At 37.2% G+C, this 21,586-nt stretch overlaps 1 protein-coding gene across 1 annotated transcript; it reads left to right on the forward strand.

Annotated features, from left to right (window-relative positions):
• The first annotated feature begins 8,930 nt into the window (after positions 1-8,930).
• On the forward strand, positions 8,931-16,702 carry LOC127098492 (pyruvate kinase isozyme A, chloroplastic). The gene is made up of 6 exons (XM_051037098.1): positions 8,931-9,611; positions 9,709-9,805; positions 10,264-10,457; positions 12,655-12,776; positions 14,872-15,350; positions 16,053-16,702. Exons 1-6 carry the CDS (start codon positions 9,099-9,101, stop codon positions 16,352-16,354), a joined length of 1,707 nt encoding a protein of 568 aa, XP_050893055.1. The 5' UTR covers positions 8,931-9,098; the 3' UTR covers positions 16,355-16,702.
• The last annotated feature ends 4,884 nt before the right edge of the window (positions 16,703-21,586 follow it).

Here is a 21,586-nt window from a genome sequence, read left to right on the forward strand (position 1 = left end):
CAAGTCGCCAATTTGATACCCCTGTCTCTTGACTCTTTTTGTTAAATGCCTGGATCATGCGCTTCTGATATATCTGCCTATGACAAACAGCCGCAAGTCTCTTTTCATTAATCAAATTTATCTGATCGAGTCGAGTTTGAATCCATTCATCCTCATCTAAGCCTGCATCTTTCACAATTCTTAGAGAGGGGATCTGAACTTCCACTGGTAAAACGGCTTCCATTCCATAGACTAAAGAGAAAGGGGTTGCCCCCTGTCGAAGTGCGCACTGAAGTGCGATAACCGTGGAGAGTGAATGGTAACATCTCATGCCAGTCTTTGTACGTTACTGTCATCTTTTGTATGATCTTCTTGATACTCTTATTAGCAGCCTCCACGGCGCCGTTCATCTTTGGCCGGTACGGAGAAGAGTTATGGTGTTTTATTTTGAACTGCATGCAGAGTTCAGTTTAGTACCATTATCAGTGATAACTCTTTCAGGAGACAGCAGGTTTCTCGAATGTATATTTGATAAGATCCATCTTAGAAATCAATAAAGTGGTATGATTCAACATATACTGTCTTAGTCGGCGAGCAGCCCAAGCCAAAGCGCAGCAAGCTTTCTCGAGCTGTGAGTATCTTGTTTCACAGTCGGTACCTTTTGCTAAGGCAGTGTATGACATGCTCTTTTCGACCAGACTCGTAATGTTGCCCCAGCACACCCTATTGAATTTTCTAACACAGTCAAATACATAGTTAGAGGTCTTCCTTCAACTGGTAGCATTAGAATTGGAGGTTCTTGGAGATATTTCTTGATTTTATCATTCATCATTCCATACCATCTCTTGATTTTTCTTTTTTGGTAATTTGAAGATGGGTTTGCAGGTAACAGTCAAATGTGGGATGAATCGGGCAATGTAATTCGAGTGCCCCAAGAAACCTCTGACTTCTTTCTTGTCTATTTCAGTACCCATTGCAATTTCAATTGATTCCTCCTGCGGCTGTATGGTCTTTTCTTCTTGTAGTAACAGTCTGACAAGTTCACCAGGGACTTCACAATCTTCCTCGCTTCCATCCTCGGCTTGGTAGATCGGATTTTCAAAGTCATAATGAACAGTAGCAGAACTATTATCAACAGGATCCAGAGTGGATATGGATCGGAAAACTGTTACGTGCGTGTGTGCAAGAAAACATAGCTTGTTTTGAAAAAATGACAGGAAAGATAAAGAGCGCAATATTTGAATGCAAAAAGTCCATTGATTTATTGAATATGAATATGCTTATGAAAATGACAAAAACCCTTGAAAAAAATAGCTATTGTGCCCCGGGTATAGACACAATGCTTTGAAACACAAAAATAGCAATAACAATTACTCCTGACTAAAGGAAATCGGGATAGTGTCTTCAGCCTTCCAATTATTGGGTCCGTCACCAATTGTTGGGAAAATCCAGCTATCCAAGTCATAATCGTTATCAGTATCTTCCACAGCATTGACAGTCTCGTCATGATTAGGCAGAGGGGCAGTGATGCCATTAGGAGTCTCCGGAGGATCAAAGATAGTCGCCTGTATCTTCCCACTTCGAATGCCACTTTCAACATGTTCACCTGTTAATATAAGTTCAGTGAAACCCAATGAGGAACTCCTCAATAGATGGCTGTAGAATGGGCCAGTCAGTGTGCTCATGAACATGTCCACTAATTCTCGATCAGTCATAGGGGGTTTGACTCTGCCAGCCAAATCTCTCCACTTTTGAGCATATTCTTTGAAACTTTCTTTAGATCCCATAGTCATATTCTGCAACCGTAGCCGAGTAGGCGCTAGTTCAGAATTATACTGGTACTGTTTATAGAAAGCAGTTGCTAAATCAGTCCATGTGTGGATGTCAGAGCTCTCGAGCTGATAATACCACTCCAATTGTGTGCCAGACAGACTCTCTTGGAAGAAATGGATCTAGAGCTTCTTATTAGTGGTATACGGCTGAATCTTTCTCACGTAAGCTCTCAGATGCCTCTGAGGACAAGATGCCCCATCATACTGAGTGAAAGCGGGGACCTTGAATTTGCGAGGAATGATCACATCGGAGACTAGACCCAAACTTTCAAAATCCAGACCGGGCGCCTTCTGACCTTCCATAGCTAGCATGCGTTCTTCCAGCAACTTGTACTTGCCATCTTTTGGAGAGTACTGTTCATTCTCGTAATCTTCATCGTCATCCTCAGGGTTGAAAGGATCAGCATTCTCATCTTCTGAATCTGTCTCCGTTTCCTCTTCTTGATCCTTCGGAATTCTGATTTTGATTCCCGCAGCCTGTCCTTTAAGCCTTCTTCCCGGGTTAATGTGCCTCACAGCTTTCTTGTCTTTCTTTTTCTCGAGCAAGAGAGCTTTCAGTTCCTCCTGCCCCCTGGATAAGTTCAAGATCATCTCCTGGAGTTGAGCATTCTGAGCATGGAGATCCTTGACAGTTTGTTCGAGGTCCATTTTTCTGTGTGGAGGAAAACCGTGAGAACACTGATCCCTTTAGAGTACCTGTTATGCTATGTTATGCTATGCAATGCATGAAATGTTTTCAAGGCCTTTTGGAATTTAACTTTGCATAAACTACCGAAAAGGGAAACTTTTTTTTTGTTTTTTTTTTTTTGTTTTTTTTTTTCATACAAAACAGAGCAAAGTTAAATCCCTAAGTCCTTGAAATGGTTAGCTCAATGTTATGATGTCATGATGTTATGATGTTATGATGTTATGAGGTTAAATAAATAACAAGCGCAAGCAAGTCACACAACCATCATTCCTAGGTTTTAAGGCTTGCATGAGTTCCATAGGTAAGTACCCTCCCCACTGAAGTTTGGTTGGTTCAACCTGTCCTAGAATAGTAACCGGGTTCTAGAAGGATCTCCAATCATTGACCTTCCTTCAAGTCCACTTCAGTGCAACACCAAGTGGTTGACCGAAGCTTCCCTAAAGTCCAATCTCAAAGAGTGTAGTATCGAGTCTCAACCAACCCCAGTCGGAACCGAAGTCAGTTATCTCACTACTTTCTAATGGCTAGGATGAGTCAATTAGGGTTCTAAAGGTCTGGTTAATGCTTTGATGACACCACGCGAATGCCAAATTTTTCCTCAAGTAAACATGAGGAACATCAGGACATCCAAAGTGTCACATTAACCGTAGCCATCATTTTAACCATTCCAGTATACGCCGGATAGTCGCGATGATCTATTGCTACTTACCTAAGGTACACTAGATCCGGGTGTAGGATCTTTCACTCAAAAATACCCAAGCAATCCCTTAAAAGTAAATCAGACAATTTGGAATAAGTGATCTTGTTTTTAAGGTAACCTCTCTTTAAGTGTTCCCCAGCAGAGTCGCCAGTTCTGTCATACGGTGAACTGACTTGGGGTGTTTTGCTTTTTATCGCAATGTCGCGGATAGCAAGAGTCGCCACCGACTTTTCTTTTATCCAATAAGGAAAGGTGGAAAAGAACAGGAAAGACCTCAATAGATTTTGGGTTCGGGAGGTACATTATACAAAGGGAAGGTGTTAGCACCCTTTGTATCCATGGTTATCCATGGGCTCTTAATTACTGGATCACTTATATTTTTGTCTGAAAAGTGTCGGTGAATTGCTTAAAAAATGTTTGAAAGAGAGTTTAACTTTGTAATGATTCTCGTATGAATGTATACAAAGTATTTATCTCATTTGATTTTGAAAATGGTTTAGAAAAATATAACTCGGTAATGATTCTAGTATGAATGTATACCAAGTGGTGATTTTCTAGGATTTGTAAAGTGTAAAGTGTGAGGGGTGGAACATGTTTTAGGTTATGATCCAGTAATTGAGAGTTATACCTTCCTGAGGTCGTTATGGGCATTTCCTATCCTTATGAGGGTAAAACTGTCCTTACTATTGAGAAGTAAGTAATCTTACCCTTTGGATGTTTAAGGGTCACCGTAGGGTCATCGATAGGTCATTGAAGGCAACAGTTGTAAGGATACCTTAGCATTCGAAGGGACGATCATCATTTAACCGTAGGCGACACCGAAGGGTCATCGAGGGACAAAATCGTATTTTCGAAGGCAACATCCGAGGGACCATGATTTATTTTATGATGATTTAACCGAAGGGCCGTTGCTAAGTGTATCCCTACATTCGCGGGACATGACCGTTATACCGTAATACCGTAGGGCAGAAGAGAGATCCAAGATCACTTATTTAAAGGCAATATTTTAAAGTCAATTAGGTAATTAGGACGAGCCTCCATATTAAAATCAATACATTAAAATTAATACATTAAAATTAATACATTAAAATTAATTAAGTAATTTAGGGTGAGTCTCCACAAGGGTATCCCACAAATAAAGTGGAAGACCTAACGGCAATCTTTTCCTGGGACATGTGAACCTTGGCAAAATTCAGCAAACGGGTTAGAATACCGAATCGGGGTGTAATCGAAGATTACACCGCAAAAGAAAATACAGCAGCATGAATGTCAGGCAAAACAGTGCATAATTAACATAGAATAAATCAGATACGCATAGGACATAACAAACAAAATATTAGCGATTGTCCCGTTCGCCTCTGCCTCGCCTAGCGAGGGCCTAGCGAATACTCGCTACATGCTCGCTTAGCGATGTGCTAGCGAGCGGCTGCGGGTTTTGAATTTCAGAACAGTATGACTTCAACCTGCGGCATGGCTTATGGCATCCAACACATAATTATACGGTTCAGCATTCACAATATTCAGGCACACTTAAATTCACATGCAAAACCTCAAATATGTTTATGAATTCAATTATAATATCACATGCAAGTTAAGAACATAAAGCGGTATCACATGCAAATTAAGAAAATAAAGCGATAATAGTAATGCAAACCTGTTTGCAATCGAATTGCAACCTTGAATTGGCGAGCCGGATTGAGTTGGGCGGTGGTAGCTTCGGAGCGGAGGAGCGGCCTTCAGGGTTTCTAAAGTAGCCTCCAGGGTTTTTGTGCCAGGGTTTTCGTCTGTCTCCCTCTGTTTTTCGTCCTCCTTCTTGTTATTGAAGTGCTGGTATTTATAATGCCTTTTTCATGACCTAATGGGCTCAGAACGAAGCCCGAAATTTTTTGTTGTCTGTCAGCCTCGCTAGGCGAGCTGGTAGCGAACGTTTGCTTCGCTAGGCGAGCATGTAGCGAACGTTCGCTAGGCGAGCGTGTAGCGAACGTAACGTTCGCTAGGCGAGCGTGTAGCGAACATGCCAGTTTGGGCCATTTTCTGGATTGGGCCATTCGTGAGCTGGGCTTTTGTCCCTTTAAGATCAGTGCCATAAAATGAGTCGGAATGCCCCTGAAAAATGTCTTGAACTATTGATGGGCAAATTTTGGGGTATGACACATTTCTAATAAAAAACAATCTTTTTTCAAAATCCTAAAATCAACATCAACTCATCAAACTCATTTTTGTGCCTTAGGGCATCACTTCGAAAACTCTTTTTCAAGGTAAAAGAACCAACAAACATACATTTTCTACTCCGAACTATAAAGCTTTGATTCTTCATCCCACAATGATGATACATAGGCACAAGGACCCCAATCATTGGCGAGCACACTAATAAAAAAACCCATAATTTTCTATCGTAGCAAATAAACTTTTAGAAAACGACACCCATTTGTGTAGGCGACATAGATGGTTCTCGTCGAGTATGATGAATGTGAGGGGTGTTAATACCTTCCCATTACATAACCGACTTTCGGACCCCAAATTTGGTTACGAGACCATCTTCTTCACCTTTGAGGTTTTATCGATATTTTCTCTTTTCTCTTGGAATAAATAAAATCCGATGGCGACTCTGTGTCATTTTTTGCGTAGCGACAGATGGGCAACAAATAGAATCATGATTAAAGCTTATATTGGTTATGTATTTCCAGGAATTAAAAAGGTTTTGAAAATACAAGCTGAAATCTTAAGGTTCTTTGTGGCTAGGTATTTCAAGAATTATTGTACTTATTGAAATTTTAGAATCCAATTTTATGTCTACTAACCAACTCAATGCATTTTATTTGTCAGCAAGGCTTGCTAGAGAGATGATTTATGAAGTAATGCACATAAATGTGATAAGAGATAAAATCACAATTGATCTCAAATAGATGTAGTGCTCTTGTAGAAGTTAGATGCTCACTGGCATTCCATGCTACAATACAATTACATGCATCCAAAATAGAGTTGAAGACCCTGCAAATTACGTTCCTCCCATGTATATGAAGGAGACTTACAAGGCTTGCTATATACCTATCATATATCCAACCAATGGTGAAAACTTATGGGAAGAGACCTCGTACCCCAACTTATTGGTACCATCATCAAGAAGAGAACTATGGAGGCCTAAAAAAAGAAGAAACAAAGATACTGATGAAAAGAGAAAAGATACAACAGCTGTTAGCAGAAAAGAGCTGCCAAATAAATGCTCAGTGTGTAGTAAATCTGGCCATAATAAATCCTCATGCCAACTACATTAAGACAACATGCACAATTCCAAACACAACCAACCCAACTTGAACAATCCCAAACACAACCAACCTAATAAATACAAGTCTAAACACAATTAACTCAATCAACACAATCCCAAACAGAACCAACTCCAAGAGTTCAAACCAGACTATCACCAAGAAGAACCCGACACAAAAATTCACAATCATAACCAACCATAAGACTTCAAACTAGGCTATCACCAAGAAGAGCCCAAACCCAAACACAACCAACAACAATAATTGAAACAATGCTATCACTAAGAAGAAACCAAAAACCAATTTGCACAAGGCCAAACACAACCAACCCCCTACACTCCAAACAAGGGTATCACCAGAAAGATGCACTAAATGGACCGACCCTTACACTCGAAACAAGGGTTAGCAGGAAAGAGCTACTAAATAAATGCTCAGTGTATGATAAATCTAGCCACAATAAATCCTCATGCCAACTGCATCAAGACAACCTGCACAATCCCAAACATAACCAATCCAACTTGAACAATGCCAAACACAACCAACCTAATAAACACAAGTCCAAACACAACTAATTCAAGCAACACAATCAACTCCAAAAGTTCAAACTAGACTATCACCAAGAAGAACCCAACACACAAATTCACAATCATAACCAACCACAATACTTTAAACTAGGTTATCACCAAGAATAACCCAAACCCAAACACAACCAACAACAAGAATTCAAACAAGGCTATTACTAAGAAAAAACAAAAACCAAGTTGCACAAGGCCAAACACAACCAACCCCCTACACTCAAAACAAGGGTATCACCGGGAAGATGCACCACATGGACCAACCCTTACACTCCAAACAAGGGTATCACCAAGAAGAGGCACTGCATCATTTCAAGGACCAACTGCAATATTTCAGCCACCAAGAAGAACCACACCTGAGCTGCCCATAAAGAGAAAAAACCATTAGGATGTTGTCTGTTGTATTTTAATGAACTAGGATCATGTATTTTGGATGGTGTTTTTGTTTTTAGGATGCTATTTTGTTGACTTAGAAATATGTATTTTAGATGATAATTATATGTTTTGGATGACTACAATGTATTATGGATGAATACTTTATGTATTTTGTTTGGTTTAATGAAGGATATTAAGACGTTACCAATGTTTTGGTTAACTGGCCTTTTATGTTTAGTCAAGGAACCTTATGATACTTTATCCAATTTTCAGGTCCATTATCTTTACAATAAACTGAGTCATAAAACACAGGTCATTGAAGTCTCTTTTAATGTAACAAATATGTTCTTTAAGTCTTCTTTAGTGTAACAAATATGTGCACAAACTATGTCCTTACTTCAACATAAAATTTGACAGAATCTAACAACATCAAATTGGACACAAACATATCCTTTGAAAATGCTAACTTCAACATCAAATGTGGACACAAAATAAACATCATCATTGAAGAAAGTCATTACAACATAACATTAACAAATTGTCTTACACCATTAACATCAACATAAACCATAATCACCACTTATTGATCAAAATACACATTAACATTACAACAATCATAACTAAAAATATTATGACAAAAACTAGCATCTTCAACGTCTTTAACATGTTCTTCATCATCTCCTTTATGTAGTAGTCATCTCCATGGATCTTCATCATCATCTTTAAGATGCTGATTTCTGTATCCTATTTCTCGCATCTTGAACGTCTCTTTTGTATGTTGATTTCTGTTTGCCCTTCACCATTTCACTCCTTTTCAACCCACTCAAAATAGTTACAACCACAGTTTGAACCTTCACTCTATTAACATATAACAATTAGCATTATCAAATAAGACATAGAAGAAGATATCAATAAACATACCACAAAGTATTTGTAGCCCTAAAATAACTTCCCAAAGTTTCGCCCTTTCTCCATAACAATTTGTATCACTATTTTGCCTCCTCAAGGACACCTTGGTTCGATATTACTATGAGTTGCACTCGAAATGATGGAATGACAATTTAGATTTCGTGAATTTGAGCCATTTATACCGTATGAAACCATTGTTGGAGAAGAGAGAAGATGAACTCGATTGGTAGAGGATGAACACAATTCTAGGGATTTGATGAAAAATGCTGATTTTGTCTAATTACTTAAAGTTATAAGCACTGTTAATAACAACTATGCATTTTTGGAACAAAATCATTAAAAAATATCAATGGTGTAGACGTTATATAACTTAAAGAACTAAGTTGTAGAATTTTTTTTTAAAGACCAATCTATTAAATAATTTTACCATTTTTATAATATGAATAGAAATTATTTTGTAGAACAATTCTTACATTTTCATTTACTTTTTTCTATAATTTTTCTATAACATAATTTTGTTCTTATACTATATTTAGATATAAAAAGTAAAAGTATGTTATATAAAAAGTATAAGAGCAAAGTTTTATACTAGTATACAATATTTAAAAATTGTGAAAAGTAGATAAACCCAACACCGAATTCGGCATTGTAAGTTGCAAAACCTCGTGGTTTCCGCAGACAAGTAACTCAACTCCCAACTGTTCCCTTCCCTTGTTATCTCCGCCTCCCCCAAACAAAACCTCACTCCCTTCTCCCAATCATCTCACCACAGTCACAATGTCAGTCTCCCGCCTCCACCTCCAGCTCTTCACACCCCCACACACAACCTTCCACCACCACCACACCAACCACCTCCCATCTCCCACCCTCTCCTTCCCCCCTCGCCGCTTCCCCATCATCCGCGCCTCCTCCACATCCCAAATAATCGCCTCCGACTCCAACGGAGCAGGACCAGGAGTTCCACCAGATCTAGGCTCAATCGAAGTCGACGCCGTCACCGAAACAGAGCTAAAAGAGAATGGCTTCCGTAGCACCAGGAGAACGAAACTCGTTTGCACTGTGGGACCCGCTACGTGCGGGTTTGAACAGCTCGAAGCTCTTGCTGTTGGAGGAATGAACGTTGCTAGAATTAACATGTGTCATGGTACTAGAGAGTGGCATAAAACTGTTATCGACCGTGTTCGAAGACTTAACCATGACAAGGGATTTGCGGTTGCGATTATGATGGATACGGAAGGAAGTGAGATTCATATGGGTGATCTCGCTGGTGCTTCTTCTGCTAAAGCTGAAGTATACATTCGTTTTTATCTTCTTGTTCAATCTCAGTACTCAATTTTCAATTTCCGTTATTGTTTTGTTGATGAATTTTACTCTCTGTTTTATTCAGGATGGTCAGATCTGGACTTTCAGTGTTAGGGCATTTGATTCTTCTCTCCCACTTCCACAACGTACCATCAATGTCAACTATGAGGGTTTTGCTGAAGGTTAATTTCAATTTCATGACAGAAATATTATTTGAACAAATGACAAGTTTAAAATTTTGATTGATAAAGTTAAGCAGATGATTAATACAATGCCATACCAATATATCTTTTAACCAAATATGAAGCTATGAAGCAATGAAACACGGACACCAGAAACACGACATTGACACTGACACGTGGACACATGTAACAATTTGAAAAAATGAATAATTTAAACATGATCACAAGTGTCGGTGTCGGTTTCGGATACAAACCCTGATACATAACACTTTTTTTTTTGAGGTGTCGATGTTACATAGGTATGAAGTGTGTTAACCATTTGAATAGTTGTTAAATTTTGTTGTTTCAAAATTGATGTTTAAATGACATTTTCTATTTCATTAAGCTGAACCATTTTGTTTCTGATTTAATTTCTAAACTGTTGTTTTGTTGTTACTTGGTTTATTGTAATGTGTCAGATGTGAAGGTTGGGGATGAGCTTTTGGTTGATGGGGGAATGGTTAGGTTTGAGGTCATTGAGAAGATAGGTCCAGATGTGAAGTGTCTTTGTACTGATCCTGGCCTGTTGCTACCAAGGGCGAATCTCACTTTCTGGAGGAATGGTAGTTTAGTTCGAGAAAGGAACGCCATGCTCCCTACAATCTCTTCGAAGGTTTCCAACTCCTTTATCCTTTTTTATAATTATTTTGTTTGGATTAGTGCAGTGATATCTTTTCTGGTGGAAAATTACACTTTTGGTGGAGTGACATGTGTTTTTGTCACAGACTTGACCTTGAGCTCAGAACTAAAACTTGATAATGATGTGGTGTTATTGCATATTAACTCTTTTGGGCTAGTCCACCTAAATCATGATTTTCTAGAACTGTCTACCAACATTATTGTTGGGGCCCCTTATTGTTTTTGAAACGTTTTTTTTTTGGCCCATTGTACTGACTAATCCGGTTTGGGGGTCAGTTCTGGCATCAAGTGGTTCCAACCACCTCCCAATCACAGTTGCGGGGATCGAACCATGGTCCCCCCTACCAAGTCCAGTGCCAATCACCACTGGACCAACTAATGATTGGTGTTTTTGAAACGTTTTATTATAATGTAATATGGACTAAACTTGGGCCCACTATAGGGATCAATTGCAACTATAACTCCATATAAAAGCTGAAAATTCAATATAACTATTTGAGTGAGGTCCTTTTTGATGGTTTTTCCACAAAGTGCTTTTATATATTGTTCTTCCCCTTTTAATTGTACCATCTTCAGATTTAATCAAAATTTCTCATGCAAGGCTTATGTGCGACTTGACATCCCCATCACTGTCTTTGACGGTCTTTGTCTTTGAAGTTATGACCAAACCACCTTAGGCAAGTATCCATTGTTTTTCATCAATAGGTTTTGGACTTTGATGTGTCAGACAACTTTATGCTCTTCTTCACACTTCACTCCCCAACATTCACTGCTAGAGAGCAACGCTGATCTGCTTGTTGATCCATTGTATATTTTGTTTTGTTTGATATACACTTTCTGATCATGAATTATAACTCAAGCATTTATGCATTGGATCAATCCGGCTTGAATATTATGTGTGACTTGACATCCCCATCACTGTATATAATGTGTAATGTATCCAAGATACCTAAACCACACAACTCACAGTATGCAGCGTTTCCTAATTCCCGCTCCTCCTTCAGGCAGTTACAGTAGTTCAGTTATTAGTTCTATTATTGTATGAATAACTCTTTTGTATCTCTTAAGATTTATGGTTTTTCTTTTTCAGTTTCTCTATATTCTATGAACTCAGAATTCTTAGAACTTCAAACGCTCACACATAACTGAAATAAACAATAAAAAACAATTCATTAGCAATAAAATAGAAGAAGAAAAGGTATAGGATGCACAAACATAGAAAAAAGCAACTAAATAAAGTACAGGCAGAACAGAGTAGTGGATTTGCCTAGGCTTGGCCAGAAACAATGCTGGTGAGCACTAGGTTGGTGATTTGCATTAAAGCTAAAAGAGAGTGCAGTTGGTATTGCATGATTAAGCCTTGAACAAGGTTTTAGATTCCATAGGCTGTTCTGAGTTCTGACATGGGGGTGAAACTGTGTAAAATAAACCAAGAAATTTGACACATGATAGGCCCACTCTTAATGACAGACTCATTAAGAATGTGCATGTGGAGGATAATAGAATGGGACAGGTGGAGCGAGGTGATTGTATGAGATTTGTCTGCACTGGTTTCTTCTATAAATTTTTTGCTGGTGGAGATTAAAAATTTAGAATATATATTATCATACAGAATCTATGGTCTAACAATGAATATACCTGTTAGGCCTTGGGAAAATCACCTAATTTTGAACTACTACTCTAATAAACTATGTGGGCCTTGGGAAAACATGCTGGCTATGAATAGGGCAGTATTGTCAAATAGTGGCTATAGTGAAGCGGAATTTGCAAAATCGCTATTGTTCTGTGGTACACTATTTAGTATAAAGTGATATGTCAAGCAGAGGCTTAAGTGGGACTATAGCGCTGTAGCGTAGCAAAATTTGAACGAATCTCTACTTTCTGTGATCCACAGTTGATAACACTAGAATAAATTAATTTTGGTTCAAATTGATGAGATGTCAAAAATCTTAAATTTTATGAAGTTTAAACCTTATATGATGGCAAATTATTTACCATGGTTCATCATATATATGCAGTGAATTCTGATGTCATGAAAGCATTGAGTTTTATGGTTTTATTATTTGAGTTGGATTTCAACTTCTTTATACATTGATGCTAAATTTCCATTAGTAAAAAAGCTATCTATCCTAAATGATTTATTTTTCTTTTATCTCATTTTCCATATCCAGGATTGGTTAGACATTGATTTTGGTATTGCTGAGGGTGTTGATTTTATTGCCATTTCATTTGTCAAATCTGCTGAAGTTATTACTCATCTTAAAAGCTATATTGCTGCAAGATCTCGTGACAGGTATGAACCGAGAACTCTATTATTTTAAAGTATCATCGTATGATTTCTAGAACTATTACCATTACAGTATTGACATATTGCACCTAAATATTTACCCATTTTTTTTGTATTATGGAACAACAATTGACAAGTAGCACTATCAACCGTTTTCCACAAATTATGGATCATATCTGGTTCAGTTTCAATTCCTCTATTAGACCTCAATGTTCTTACATATTTTTTCTGTCATCCAAATCTGTCCCACCCTCTTCCAATATTTGGAAGTAACTTGATAATTGATCCTTTTATGTAAGCCTTCATGTTGAGTTAGCCTTTTCGTCCTGGTTAACATGATAATTTTAGTGAGGTGCTGAAGATAAATGACTTATCTGAACCAGAAAAGCACTGAAGATGCTGCAGATTGAGTGCCTTTTCTCCAACATCAGATGATCTGACCCTTCAGATACGTTAGAGCACCATATGCATATACCTTTGGAACCTTTAACTGCACTTCCTTTCTGGTTTGAAATTCTATGTAAATTTCAAAGAATTGAGTGGCGATCACCTTGTCAGAACCAGAAAAGCACTATAAGGTACCACAAAAGTGAAACTGACTGAAGGGGCCTCTCTTAATACACCAAAAAGGTTCTGACCCTTTCTCTGGTGCGGGTGTCTCACCACAGCACCTTAGACATACCTTTTGGCACTATTCTGTGTTTCCTTCCTGCTTTTTGGTGTTTATTTTCTATGCTATTTTTTCTTTTCCCGGATTGAGAAAGAGATCTATTAAGGAAGAGAAGAAAGGTACAAAGAGGATAAGATAACCTCTCTCAAAAAAAAAAGAACCTAGGAGATTAGGGCATGTAACAAAGCAGAACAGTTTCTCTGCACCTCTGAAGGGAAAAAAACCTTCTGAAAACAACATGAGCAGAACACTGAAGGATGGCTTAAAAAATAACACCAACCTCCAACAACACTGGTAGTGAATGACTTCATCAGTTGACAGAGTTGTCTCTTGGTAAATTGGACTTTGAAACCATGCTTTTCTGAATGACGAGAATGTGGAGATGAATATGATACAATTACAATTAGTGTTAAACAATAAATTGTTATCAATTTAATAGAGTCAATAACACTTCTTTTACATATGACTGGTGATATCTTTTGCAATATTTTGACCTTGGTTAGGGAAAAAAAAAATACATGTGATATATTTACTAGGAAAAAGTATAGTTTGAAACGGATAAGAGAAAGATAAGCCTCTGTTTTTTAATTGTGATGTTTGGTATCTTTTTGTAAGTTGTGATCATCATCAGCATATATAGTTTATAATTGAATTTTTTATAAATGTTTTAGCTTATCTAAACCAGATTGTATTTAGTTTTTAAAAATTTTCTGTTTGCCTTTATCCTTTTTGTATCATACCTACCCATGTGAATCAATTATCTGGGCTTTTCATTAATCATAATTAATTAATAATTAGAAGTCATGGATTTTAGTTAAACACACATATTTGAAACAAGTCTAAACAAATGAAAAAACCCGATAAGGTAAGATAGTCTAGGAGAACAAAATTAGAAGAGAAACAGAGGTAACCTGATATATGGTAGGCAACCGGAAGCAAAATGAACAACATAATACCAGGACACTGAGAACAGACAGCAAGAAGAACAAAGCATAGTTGCAGGACTTTGCTGGAAAAGGCTGATGCTTAGCTCGACTGATACAGGTGAGAGTACTGTTTTGGAGGATTCACATCCAAAGAGAAGGGGAGAGATGTGTATTTCAGTAGCTGAGAACCAAGCAAGGGTTTCAATATCAAACGTTTTATTGTTAACAGAGAATGACGAAATGCCCTTTTTACTGCTTAAAAAGATGGCCCTGGTATTGCTCCAGCCAGTTGTGTTGCAACTTCTGCGGTTTTGGTTGCTATATACAGTAATGGCACCGAAATACAACATGATGCATTAAAAAGCAGCCAGAGTGCACTATGTGACGCGCTTCACGGCCATAGTGATGCAATAGTGTGCTGTTAATAACTATGCTTTACATTCTTTGACAATGCTAATATTGATAGTCGAGACTGAACTGTGTTGTGATGAATGTGGTGATACAGTGATATTTCAGTCATTGCAAAGATAGAGAGTATTGATTCACTGAAGAACTTAGAGGAGATCATTCAAGCATCAGACGGAGCTATGGTGGCACGTGGAGATTTGGGAGCTCAGATACCTTTGGAACAGGTTCCAGCTGCTCAGCAAAGGATTGTTCAGGTTTGCAGGCAAAGGAATAAACCTGTTATTGTGGCCTCTCAGCTACTTGAATCCATGATTGAGTATCCAACTCCTACAAGAGCTGAAGTAGCAGATGTTTCTGAAGCAGTGAGGCAACGTGCCGATGCTTTGATGCTTTCTGGTGAGTCAGCAATGGGCCAGTTCCCTGACAAGGCCTTAACTGTATTAAGGAGTGTCAGTTTGAGAATCGAAAAGTGGTGGAGGGAAGAGAAACGCTATGAAGCTACGCAACTTCCCTCAGTTGGGAGTTATTTTTCAGAAAGAATATCTGAAGAAATCTGCAATTCAGCTGCAAAGATGGGTAAGCAGTCTTAACTTCTTGCCTTGTCTATTTTCCTTATTTTGTTCTTGTTGTTTAAACTGTTATTGCAATCTATCTTATTAATTGAGATATACATTAAAAGTTCAAAGTTAATCATAAGCTGGTGTACTGCTTTCTAATTATGTTTGATAATCTCGGTAATTAATGTGTTTAAAGAAACTCTAAGAATTTGGGTTGAGCCTAACTCATCCCTATAAAACCGGCTTGTAAGGTGAGAATTTCCCCCACTTATTGTAAACACACCACAAACCATATCTCTAAGCAATGTGGGACTAAATCCACCCTTTCAAACCCAACACAATGAAGGTGTTGGAGGCAGCAATGAAGGCAAGCCAATTACCGCAATTTAGACGACTAGGGGCGGACTGCAATGAAGGCGGAAATTCCAACAAAAACTTATACGCTGAAAATCCTTTTTTGATAATTCAGCATTATTGTCTTTTACTTTCATACAATAATATAGAAGTTTGCTGTGTTGTTGACATTATTCAATAAAGAGTCATGATTTTTATATTTGAAAAACTAATAATATTTGATGACTGATTAACACACTTTCACGTTTGTATAAATTTCAATCTGTTTTTTATTTTCAAGTTAAGCAAAAATCTCACCTTTTATGTTTTGGGTTTTGTTTCATTTGGGTTGTTTAGTGTATCTTAATACAAGTTTAAACTTTGGCAGCCAATCATTTAGAGGTGGATGCACTTTTTGTTTACACAAAGACAGGGCACATGGCATCTCTATTGTCACGTTGCCGACCCGATTGCCCAATCTTTGCATTTACTACGACTCCGTCTGTGCGAAGACGTCTGAACCTCCAGTGGGGCTTGATACCTTTCCGTCTCAGCTTCTCCGACGACATGGAAAGCAATCTCAATAAAACCTTCTCATTGCTAAAGGCCAGAAATTTGATCAAATCTGGTGACCTTGTCATTGCTGTCTCAGATATGTTTCAGTCAATACAAGTGATGAATGTCCCTTAAGAACATGTTCCAAAGTGTTCCAGATATGTTTCGGGATGCTGGTAGAGTATGAAAAAGGAGCAGAAAGACTACATGAGTGAATTGTGTTTGTCATTTTAAATCTATAGGATACAACTTGAGTTTGCGAGAATTTATGTTTATGCTATTGGAGTTATTTATTATAGGATTTGTAGTAAGTGATATATACTAGCTATTTCAATCTGATGAAAGCAATATAGTGCAGTATTCACCATTTTAAGTTGTAAGACACTTCTGCAATTTCTGTTGCATTTGTATTCATTGTACTAGCTTTCAAGCCATGTTGAGTATAGTGTGAAATAACAATAAGATTACACGTTAGTTACTTAACATTTTCTTGAAGTTATAATGTACGTAGTAGTTGCATTCTCAAGACTCCAAAGCAATACTAGCACACTACTGAGCATTGTGTCATTTTCAATGAAATTGTTATGATTCATAAATTTATTCTTCCAAGCAACTGGTTAGATATTATCCTTTGCTTTCACAACGTAATGTTTGCTTTAGAACATTCTTTGCCTGTCAAACTTGACTAGTTTTTCTTAATATTTTTTAGGAAAATGCTTACTCAAGTTAAGAAATTAAATGTAAAAAGACTTTTTTTCTTTTTACCTTATTTTGTACAATTTTTTTTCATAAGTTTAAAATTTGTATTTTTTAATATACTCTATGTCTTGCAAAATTGTTTTATCTGACTTATAGGTGATTTTAAAAGAAAAATGAACAGATGATTGAATTTAAGGATATAATTAATATTAATTACTAGAATATTTTTATTAACCCTTATTAATAATGGAAAAAATATTAAACATTAAGTTGATATTGTAAATGAAATAATTATTTTTAAAATAGAAAAAAAATGTATGAATGAACGGAGTAAAATTGGTGACCTTTATATTATTCTTGAAAAATTGTGGATTATTTATTTAATATTCATTAAAAAATTAATACATTAGTAAATTTGCGACTAATACCCACTTCAGTTTACTCAACTTGTAAATTTACTAATGCAACTAATTATATATATTTTTTTGATAAACTACCACCGATTCTTTAAGAGTAACCTAAAAAAAAACTCAACATTTTCATTTTTAGAATGCTTATTATATATTCCTTTAAAATATAAGTTAGCATAATACTTTATGAAAAAGCAGTTTCCCATTTAATTATGTATAACTGTTTTATTCTAACCTAATTGTATCGGCACAATAACAAATACAAACAGAATGAATATGTGCACAATTCAATAATTTTATTTTTAAATTCAAAAGCAATATCCCTCGTTGGTATACCATGTCTACAATATTTGGATTCAGATTCTCTGCATTAAAAAAAATTGCGCTTTACGCATTCAATCATTGCTGATCGTTTTTGATTTAAAATTAATAATTTTAAAAGAACAAATTTATTTTTAAAATATTATATGATTAAGATCGAACAATTAATACTAGCTTGACATGTGAATGCGGCTAAATTTCATCTACCAGAGTTTCAATTTAATAAATGAGATTAATTACTATACACTGTCAGTGTAAAAAGTTTTACACCGTCGGTTCATCACCATCACCCGTTTGTATTACTTTATAGATTTTTAAAATAAAAGTCAAACTTCTTTTAATATCCAACGTCAATAATTAACTGATGGTGTAAAATCCTTTTACACTGACAGTGTATTTCAATTAATCTCTTAATAAATAATATAATTTATTGGTTTTCAAATGATTATTTTAGAAATTAATAATAATGAATTGAATGTAAAATGTTTCTTATTTGGCATCGAATTACATTGATTTTTTTTCAAATATCTACGTAAATAATTATATGATATAATTTGATATGTGGAGTATATTCTGGTGCCATTGTATTCCGGTGCGAAATAATATATTGATAACTATTAGAAGTAATTCATATTTATTAATTATATTATTTTCTTAGCCCCTAAGTTTGTTAGAGGGTATTTTAGTATTTTATCCTATTCTAGTAACCCTAGTTTTAGTTTTAGCTTATAAATAGGGTGACAATCATTGTAACTTTTATCATGTTTTGTAGCCGTCATTCTCTTAATAGAATATTCATCTTTCAGTCTACCTTTGCACCAACAATTGGTATCTAGAGCTCCGGTTCGGATCGGATTCATTGGGAAACACGGGAAACACGAGTGAACGTGAGGTCTTGTGTGTTTGATTTTGATTCTTAGATTCGTGTTGAATCTTGAACAAAATCTGATCAGAATTTTTAATTCTGTGGGTTGGGAAACACTGTGTGAGAAATCTGAGTGTACTGTGCAAGGTAGAAAGATGAACGGAAACGGCAACATGAACACCAAACTTCCAGTATTTGACGGTAAAAACTGGAATCGTTGGATGATCCAAATGCGTGTACTGTTCGGTGCTCAAGATGTTCTAGATCTTGTCACTGATGGTTATGTTCCGGTAGCAGCAGATGCGACGGATGAACAGAAAAACGCGCAGAAGGAAGTAAGGAAGAAGGATCAGAAAACATTGTTCTTCATTCATCAATGTGTTGATGTAAATGTGTTTGAGAAAATTGCAGATTCAACGACAGCAAAGGCTGCGTGGGACACACTGGTTAGATGTTATGGTGGTGACGCATCAGTGAAAAAGGTGAAGCTTCAGTCCTTGAGAAAACAATATGAGAATCTCAACATGAAGAATAATGAGAAAGTTTCTGAATACATCTCCAGAGTGATTCTGATCACTAATGAGATGAAAGCGTGTGGAGAAACTCTTTCTGAAGAAACAATCATGGAGAAGGTATTGAGATCCCTTACCTGTCAATTTGATTACATTGTGGTAGCAATAGAACATTCCAAAGATCTGAGCACCATGAGAATTGAAGAGCTGCAGAGCAGTCTAGAAGCGCAAGAGTTGCGTTTAACTGAGAGAACCTCTGAAAGGGAAGTAGAGCAGCAGGCTCTGAAAGCAACTTCTGATAGGAGGTATCAGAAGCAGTCAGAAGCCAGGAGAAGATCTGATGGTGGTCAGAAGTCAGAAAGCTCAACCTCTGATAGACAAAAGAATGCTCAGAAGGGAAAAGAGAAGTATGACAAGAAGAAAATCCAATGTTACTGCTGTAAGAAGTTTGGTCATTTTGCTAGAGACTGTTGGTCAAACAAGGAGAGAAAATCAGAAGAAGCAAATATAACCAGAAGTTCTGATGACGAATCTGTGCTATTGATGGCCTCTGAATCTGATGATATGGATCTGATAGACTGGTGGTATATGGACACTGGCTGTTCAAATCATCTTACTGGAAACAAGAAATGGCTGGTTGACTTTGACTCTGAAAAGAGGACAAAGATCAGATGTGCTGATGACAAATATCTTAATGCAGAAGGTATGGGAAATGTCAGAGTGATTCTGAACAATGGGAAAACAGCATTGATTCAGAACGTGTGGTATGTACCTGGCATCAGAAGCAATCTGATGAGTGTGGGACAATTAATTGAGAAAGGTTTTTCAGTTACCATGAAGGACAATCTTCTGAAGCTGTATGACTGCAATCAGAAGTTGATTATGGAGTCAGAATAGGGAAGGAATAGAACATTCAAGGTGAATGTCAGAACTGCAGACTCAGAATGTCTTAGTGCAACAAGTGCTGAGAAGGAGAGTGAGCTGTGGCACAGAAGATTTGGTCATTTGAATTTCAGAAGCTTAAAACATCTGAATTCAAAGAAGTTGGTACATGGAATTCCTGCAATTAAGAAGCCTGAAAAGTCATGCAAAGTTTGCATGGAAGGAAAACAACCACGATTGCCATTTGCGTTAGAAACTGCTCCAAGAGCAAAACATGCCTTGGGAGTTGTACATTCTGATGTGTGTGGTCCATTTCCAGTAGCATCGATTGGAGGGAATAAATACCTTGTGTTATTTGTTGATGAATTCACAAGAATGACATGGGTATCCCTTATTAAGTTTAAACACGAGGTGTTTGATGAATTCAAGAAGTTCAGAATGAAGGCTGAGAATCAGAGTGGTCAGAAGTTGAAGATTCTTAGAACTGACGGTGGAGGTGAGTATAACTCCAAAGAGTTCCAGAAGTTCTGTGAGGAGAATGGAATTGAGCATGAGGTTACTGCTCCTTATACCCCTCAACACAATGGTCTTGCTGAAAGAAGAAACCGCACTTTGCTTGATATGGTGAGAAGCATGCTAAAGGAGAAGAAGCTTCCTCAGAAGCTCTGGGGAGAAGCTGTTGCCACTGCAACGTATGTACTCAACCGATGTCCTACGAAGAAGTTGAAGGAAATAGTTCCAATACAGAAGTGGACTGGAGATAAGCAAAGTGTTAGTCATCTGAAGGTGTTTGGTTCTGTTTGCTATAAACATGTTCCAGAAGCCAGAAGACAGAAGCTGGATGATAGAAGCAAAGTGATGATTCTGATAGGGTACCACAGTACAGGTGCATACAAGCTCTATTGTCCAGAAACCAATAAAATTGAATTCAGCAGAGATGTGATTGTGAAGGAATCAGAAGTTTGGAATTGGGATAAGTCTCAATCTGATTCTGATGTTAGAACTTCTGAAGAAAGGTCAGAGTTAAGAACTTCTGAAGTTGGAGTAAACTCTGACATTGATTCTGATTCTGATAGTGATTCTGACTCTGGAGAAGACTCAGAAGATGAAGGTGACTCTGATGATTCAGACTCTGATGACCCAGACTCTGATGGTAATCCAGATTCTGGTGGCAATTCAGACTCTAGAAATATGTCAGCCCCTGAAGATGGTCAAAGCTCTGGTGGAAGTCAACCATCTGAAGCTAGAAACTCTGAAGCTCAAGACTCTGAACAAGTTCAGAGACCACAAATAATCAGAAACATCCCCAGAAGATATGCAGAATTTGACATGCTGCAAGACACTGAAGTAGACTCTGAAGGAGAAGTTATTCAGTGTGCCATGTTAGTAGACTCTGAACCCATAAGTACAGAAGAGGCTCTTAAGCAGAAGCTCTGGCTGAAGGCCATGAAAGAAGAACTTGATGCTATAGAGAGAAACAAGACTTGGAAGCTGACAGAACTTCCAAAAGACAAGAAAGCCATCAGCGTCAGATGGGTTTTCAAGCAGAAGTTAAAGTCAGATGGTTCAATTGGCAAACATAAAGCAAGATTGGTAGCCAGAGGATTTCTACAGAAACCTGGGCTGGATTACTCTGAAGTGTTTGCACCTGTAGCAAGACATGAAACAATCAGAATGG

Source organism: Lathyrus oleraceus, chromosome 6 (assembly GCF_024323335.1).
Source record: "Lathyrus oleraceus cultivar Zhongwan6 chromosome 6, CAAS_Psat_ZW6_1.0, whole genome shotgun sequence".
In the NCBI taxonomy this organism is placed as follows: domain Eukaryota; kingdom Viridiplantae; phylum Streptophyta; class Magnoliopsida; order Fabales; family Fabaceae; genus Lathyrus; species Lathyrus oleraceus.

Excerpts from the sequence above, each read along its gene's own strand:
- LOC127098492 (XM_051037098.1), top strand. The coding sequence starts at position 9,099 with ATGTCAGTCTCCCGCCTCCACCTCCAGCTCTTCACACCCCCACACACA. Across the intron at positions 9,806-10,263 it reads CTATGAGGGTTTTGCTGAAG|ATGTGAAGGTTGGGGATGAG; the intron begins GTTAATTTCAAT and ends GTAATGTGTCAG. Across the intron at positions 12,777-14,871 it reads GCTGCAAGATCTCGTGACAG|TGATATTTCAGTCATTGCAA; the intron begins GTATGAACCGAG and ends GTGGTGATACAG.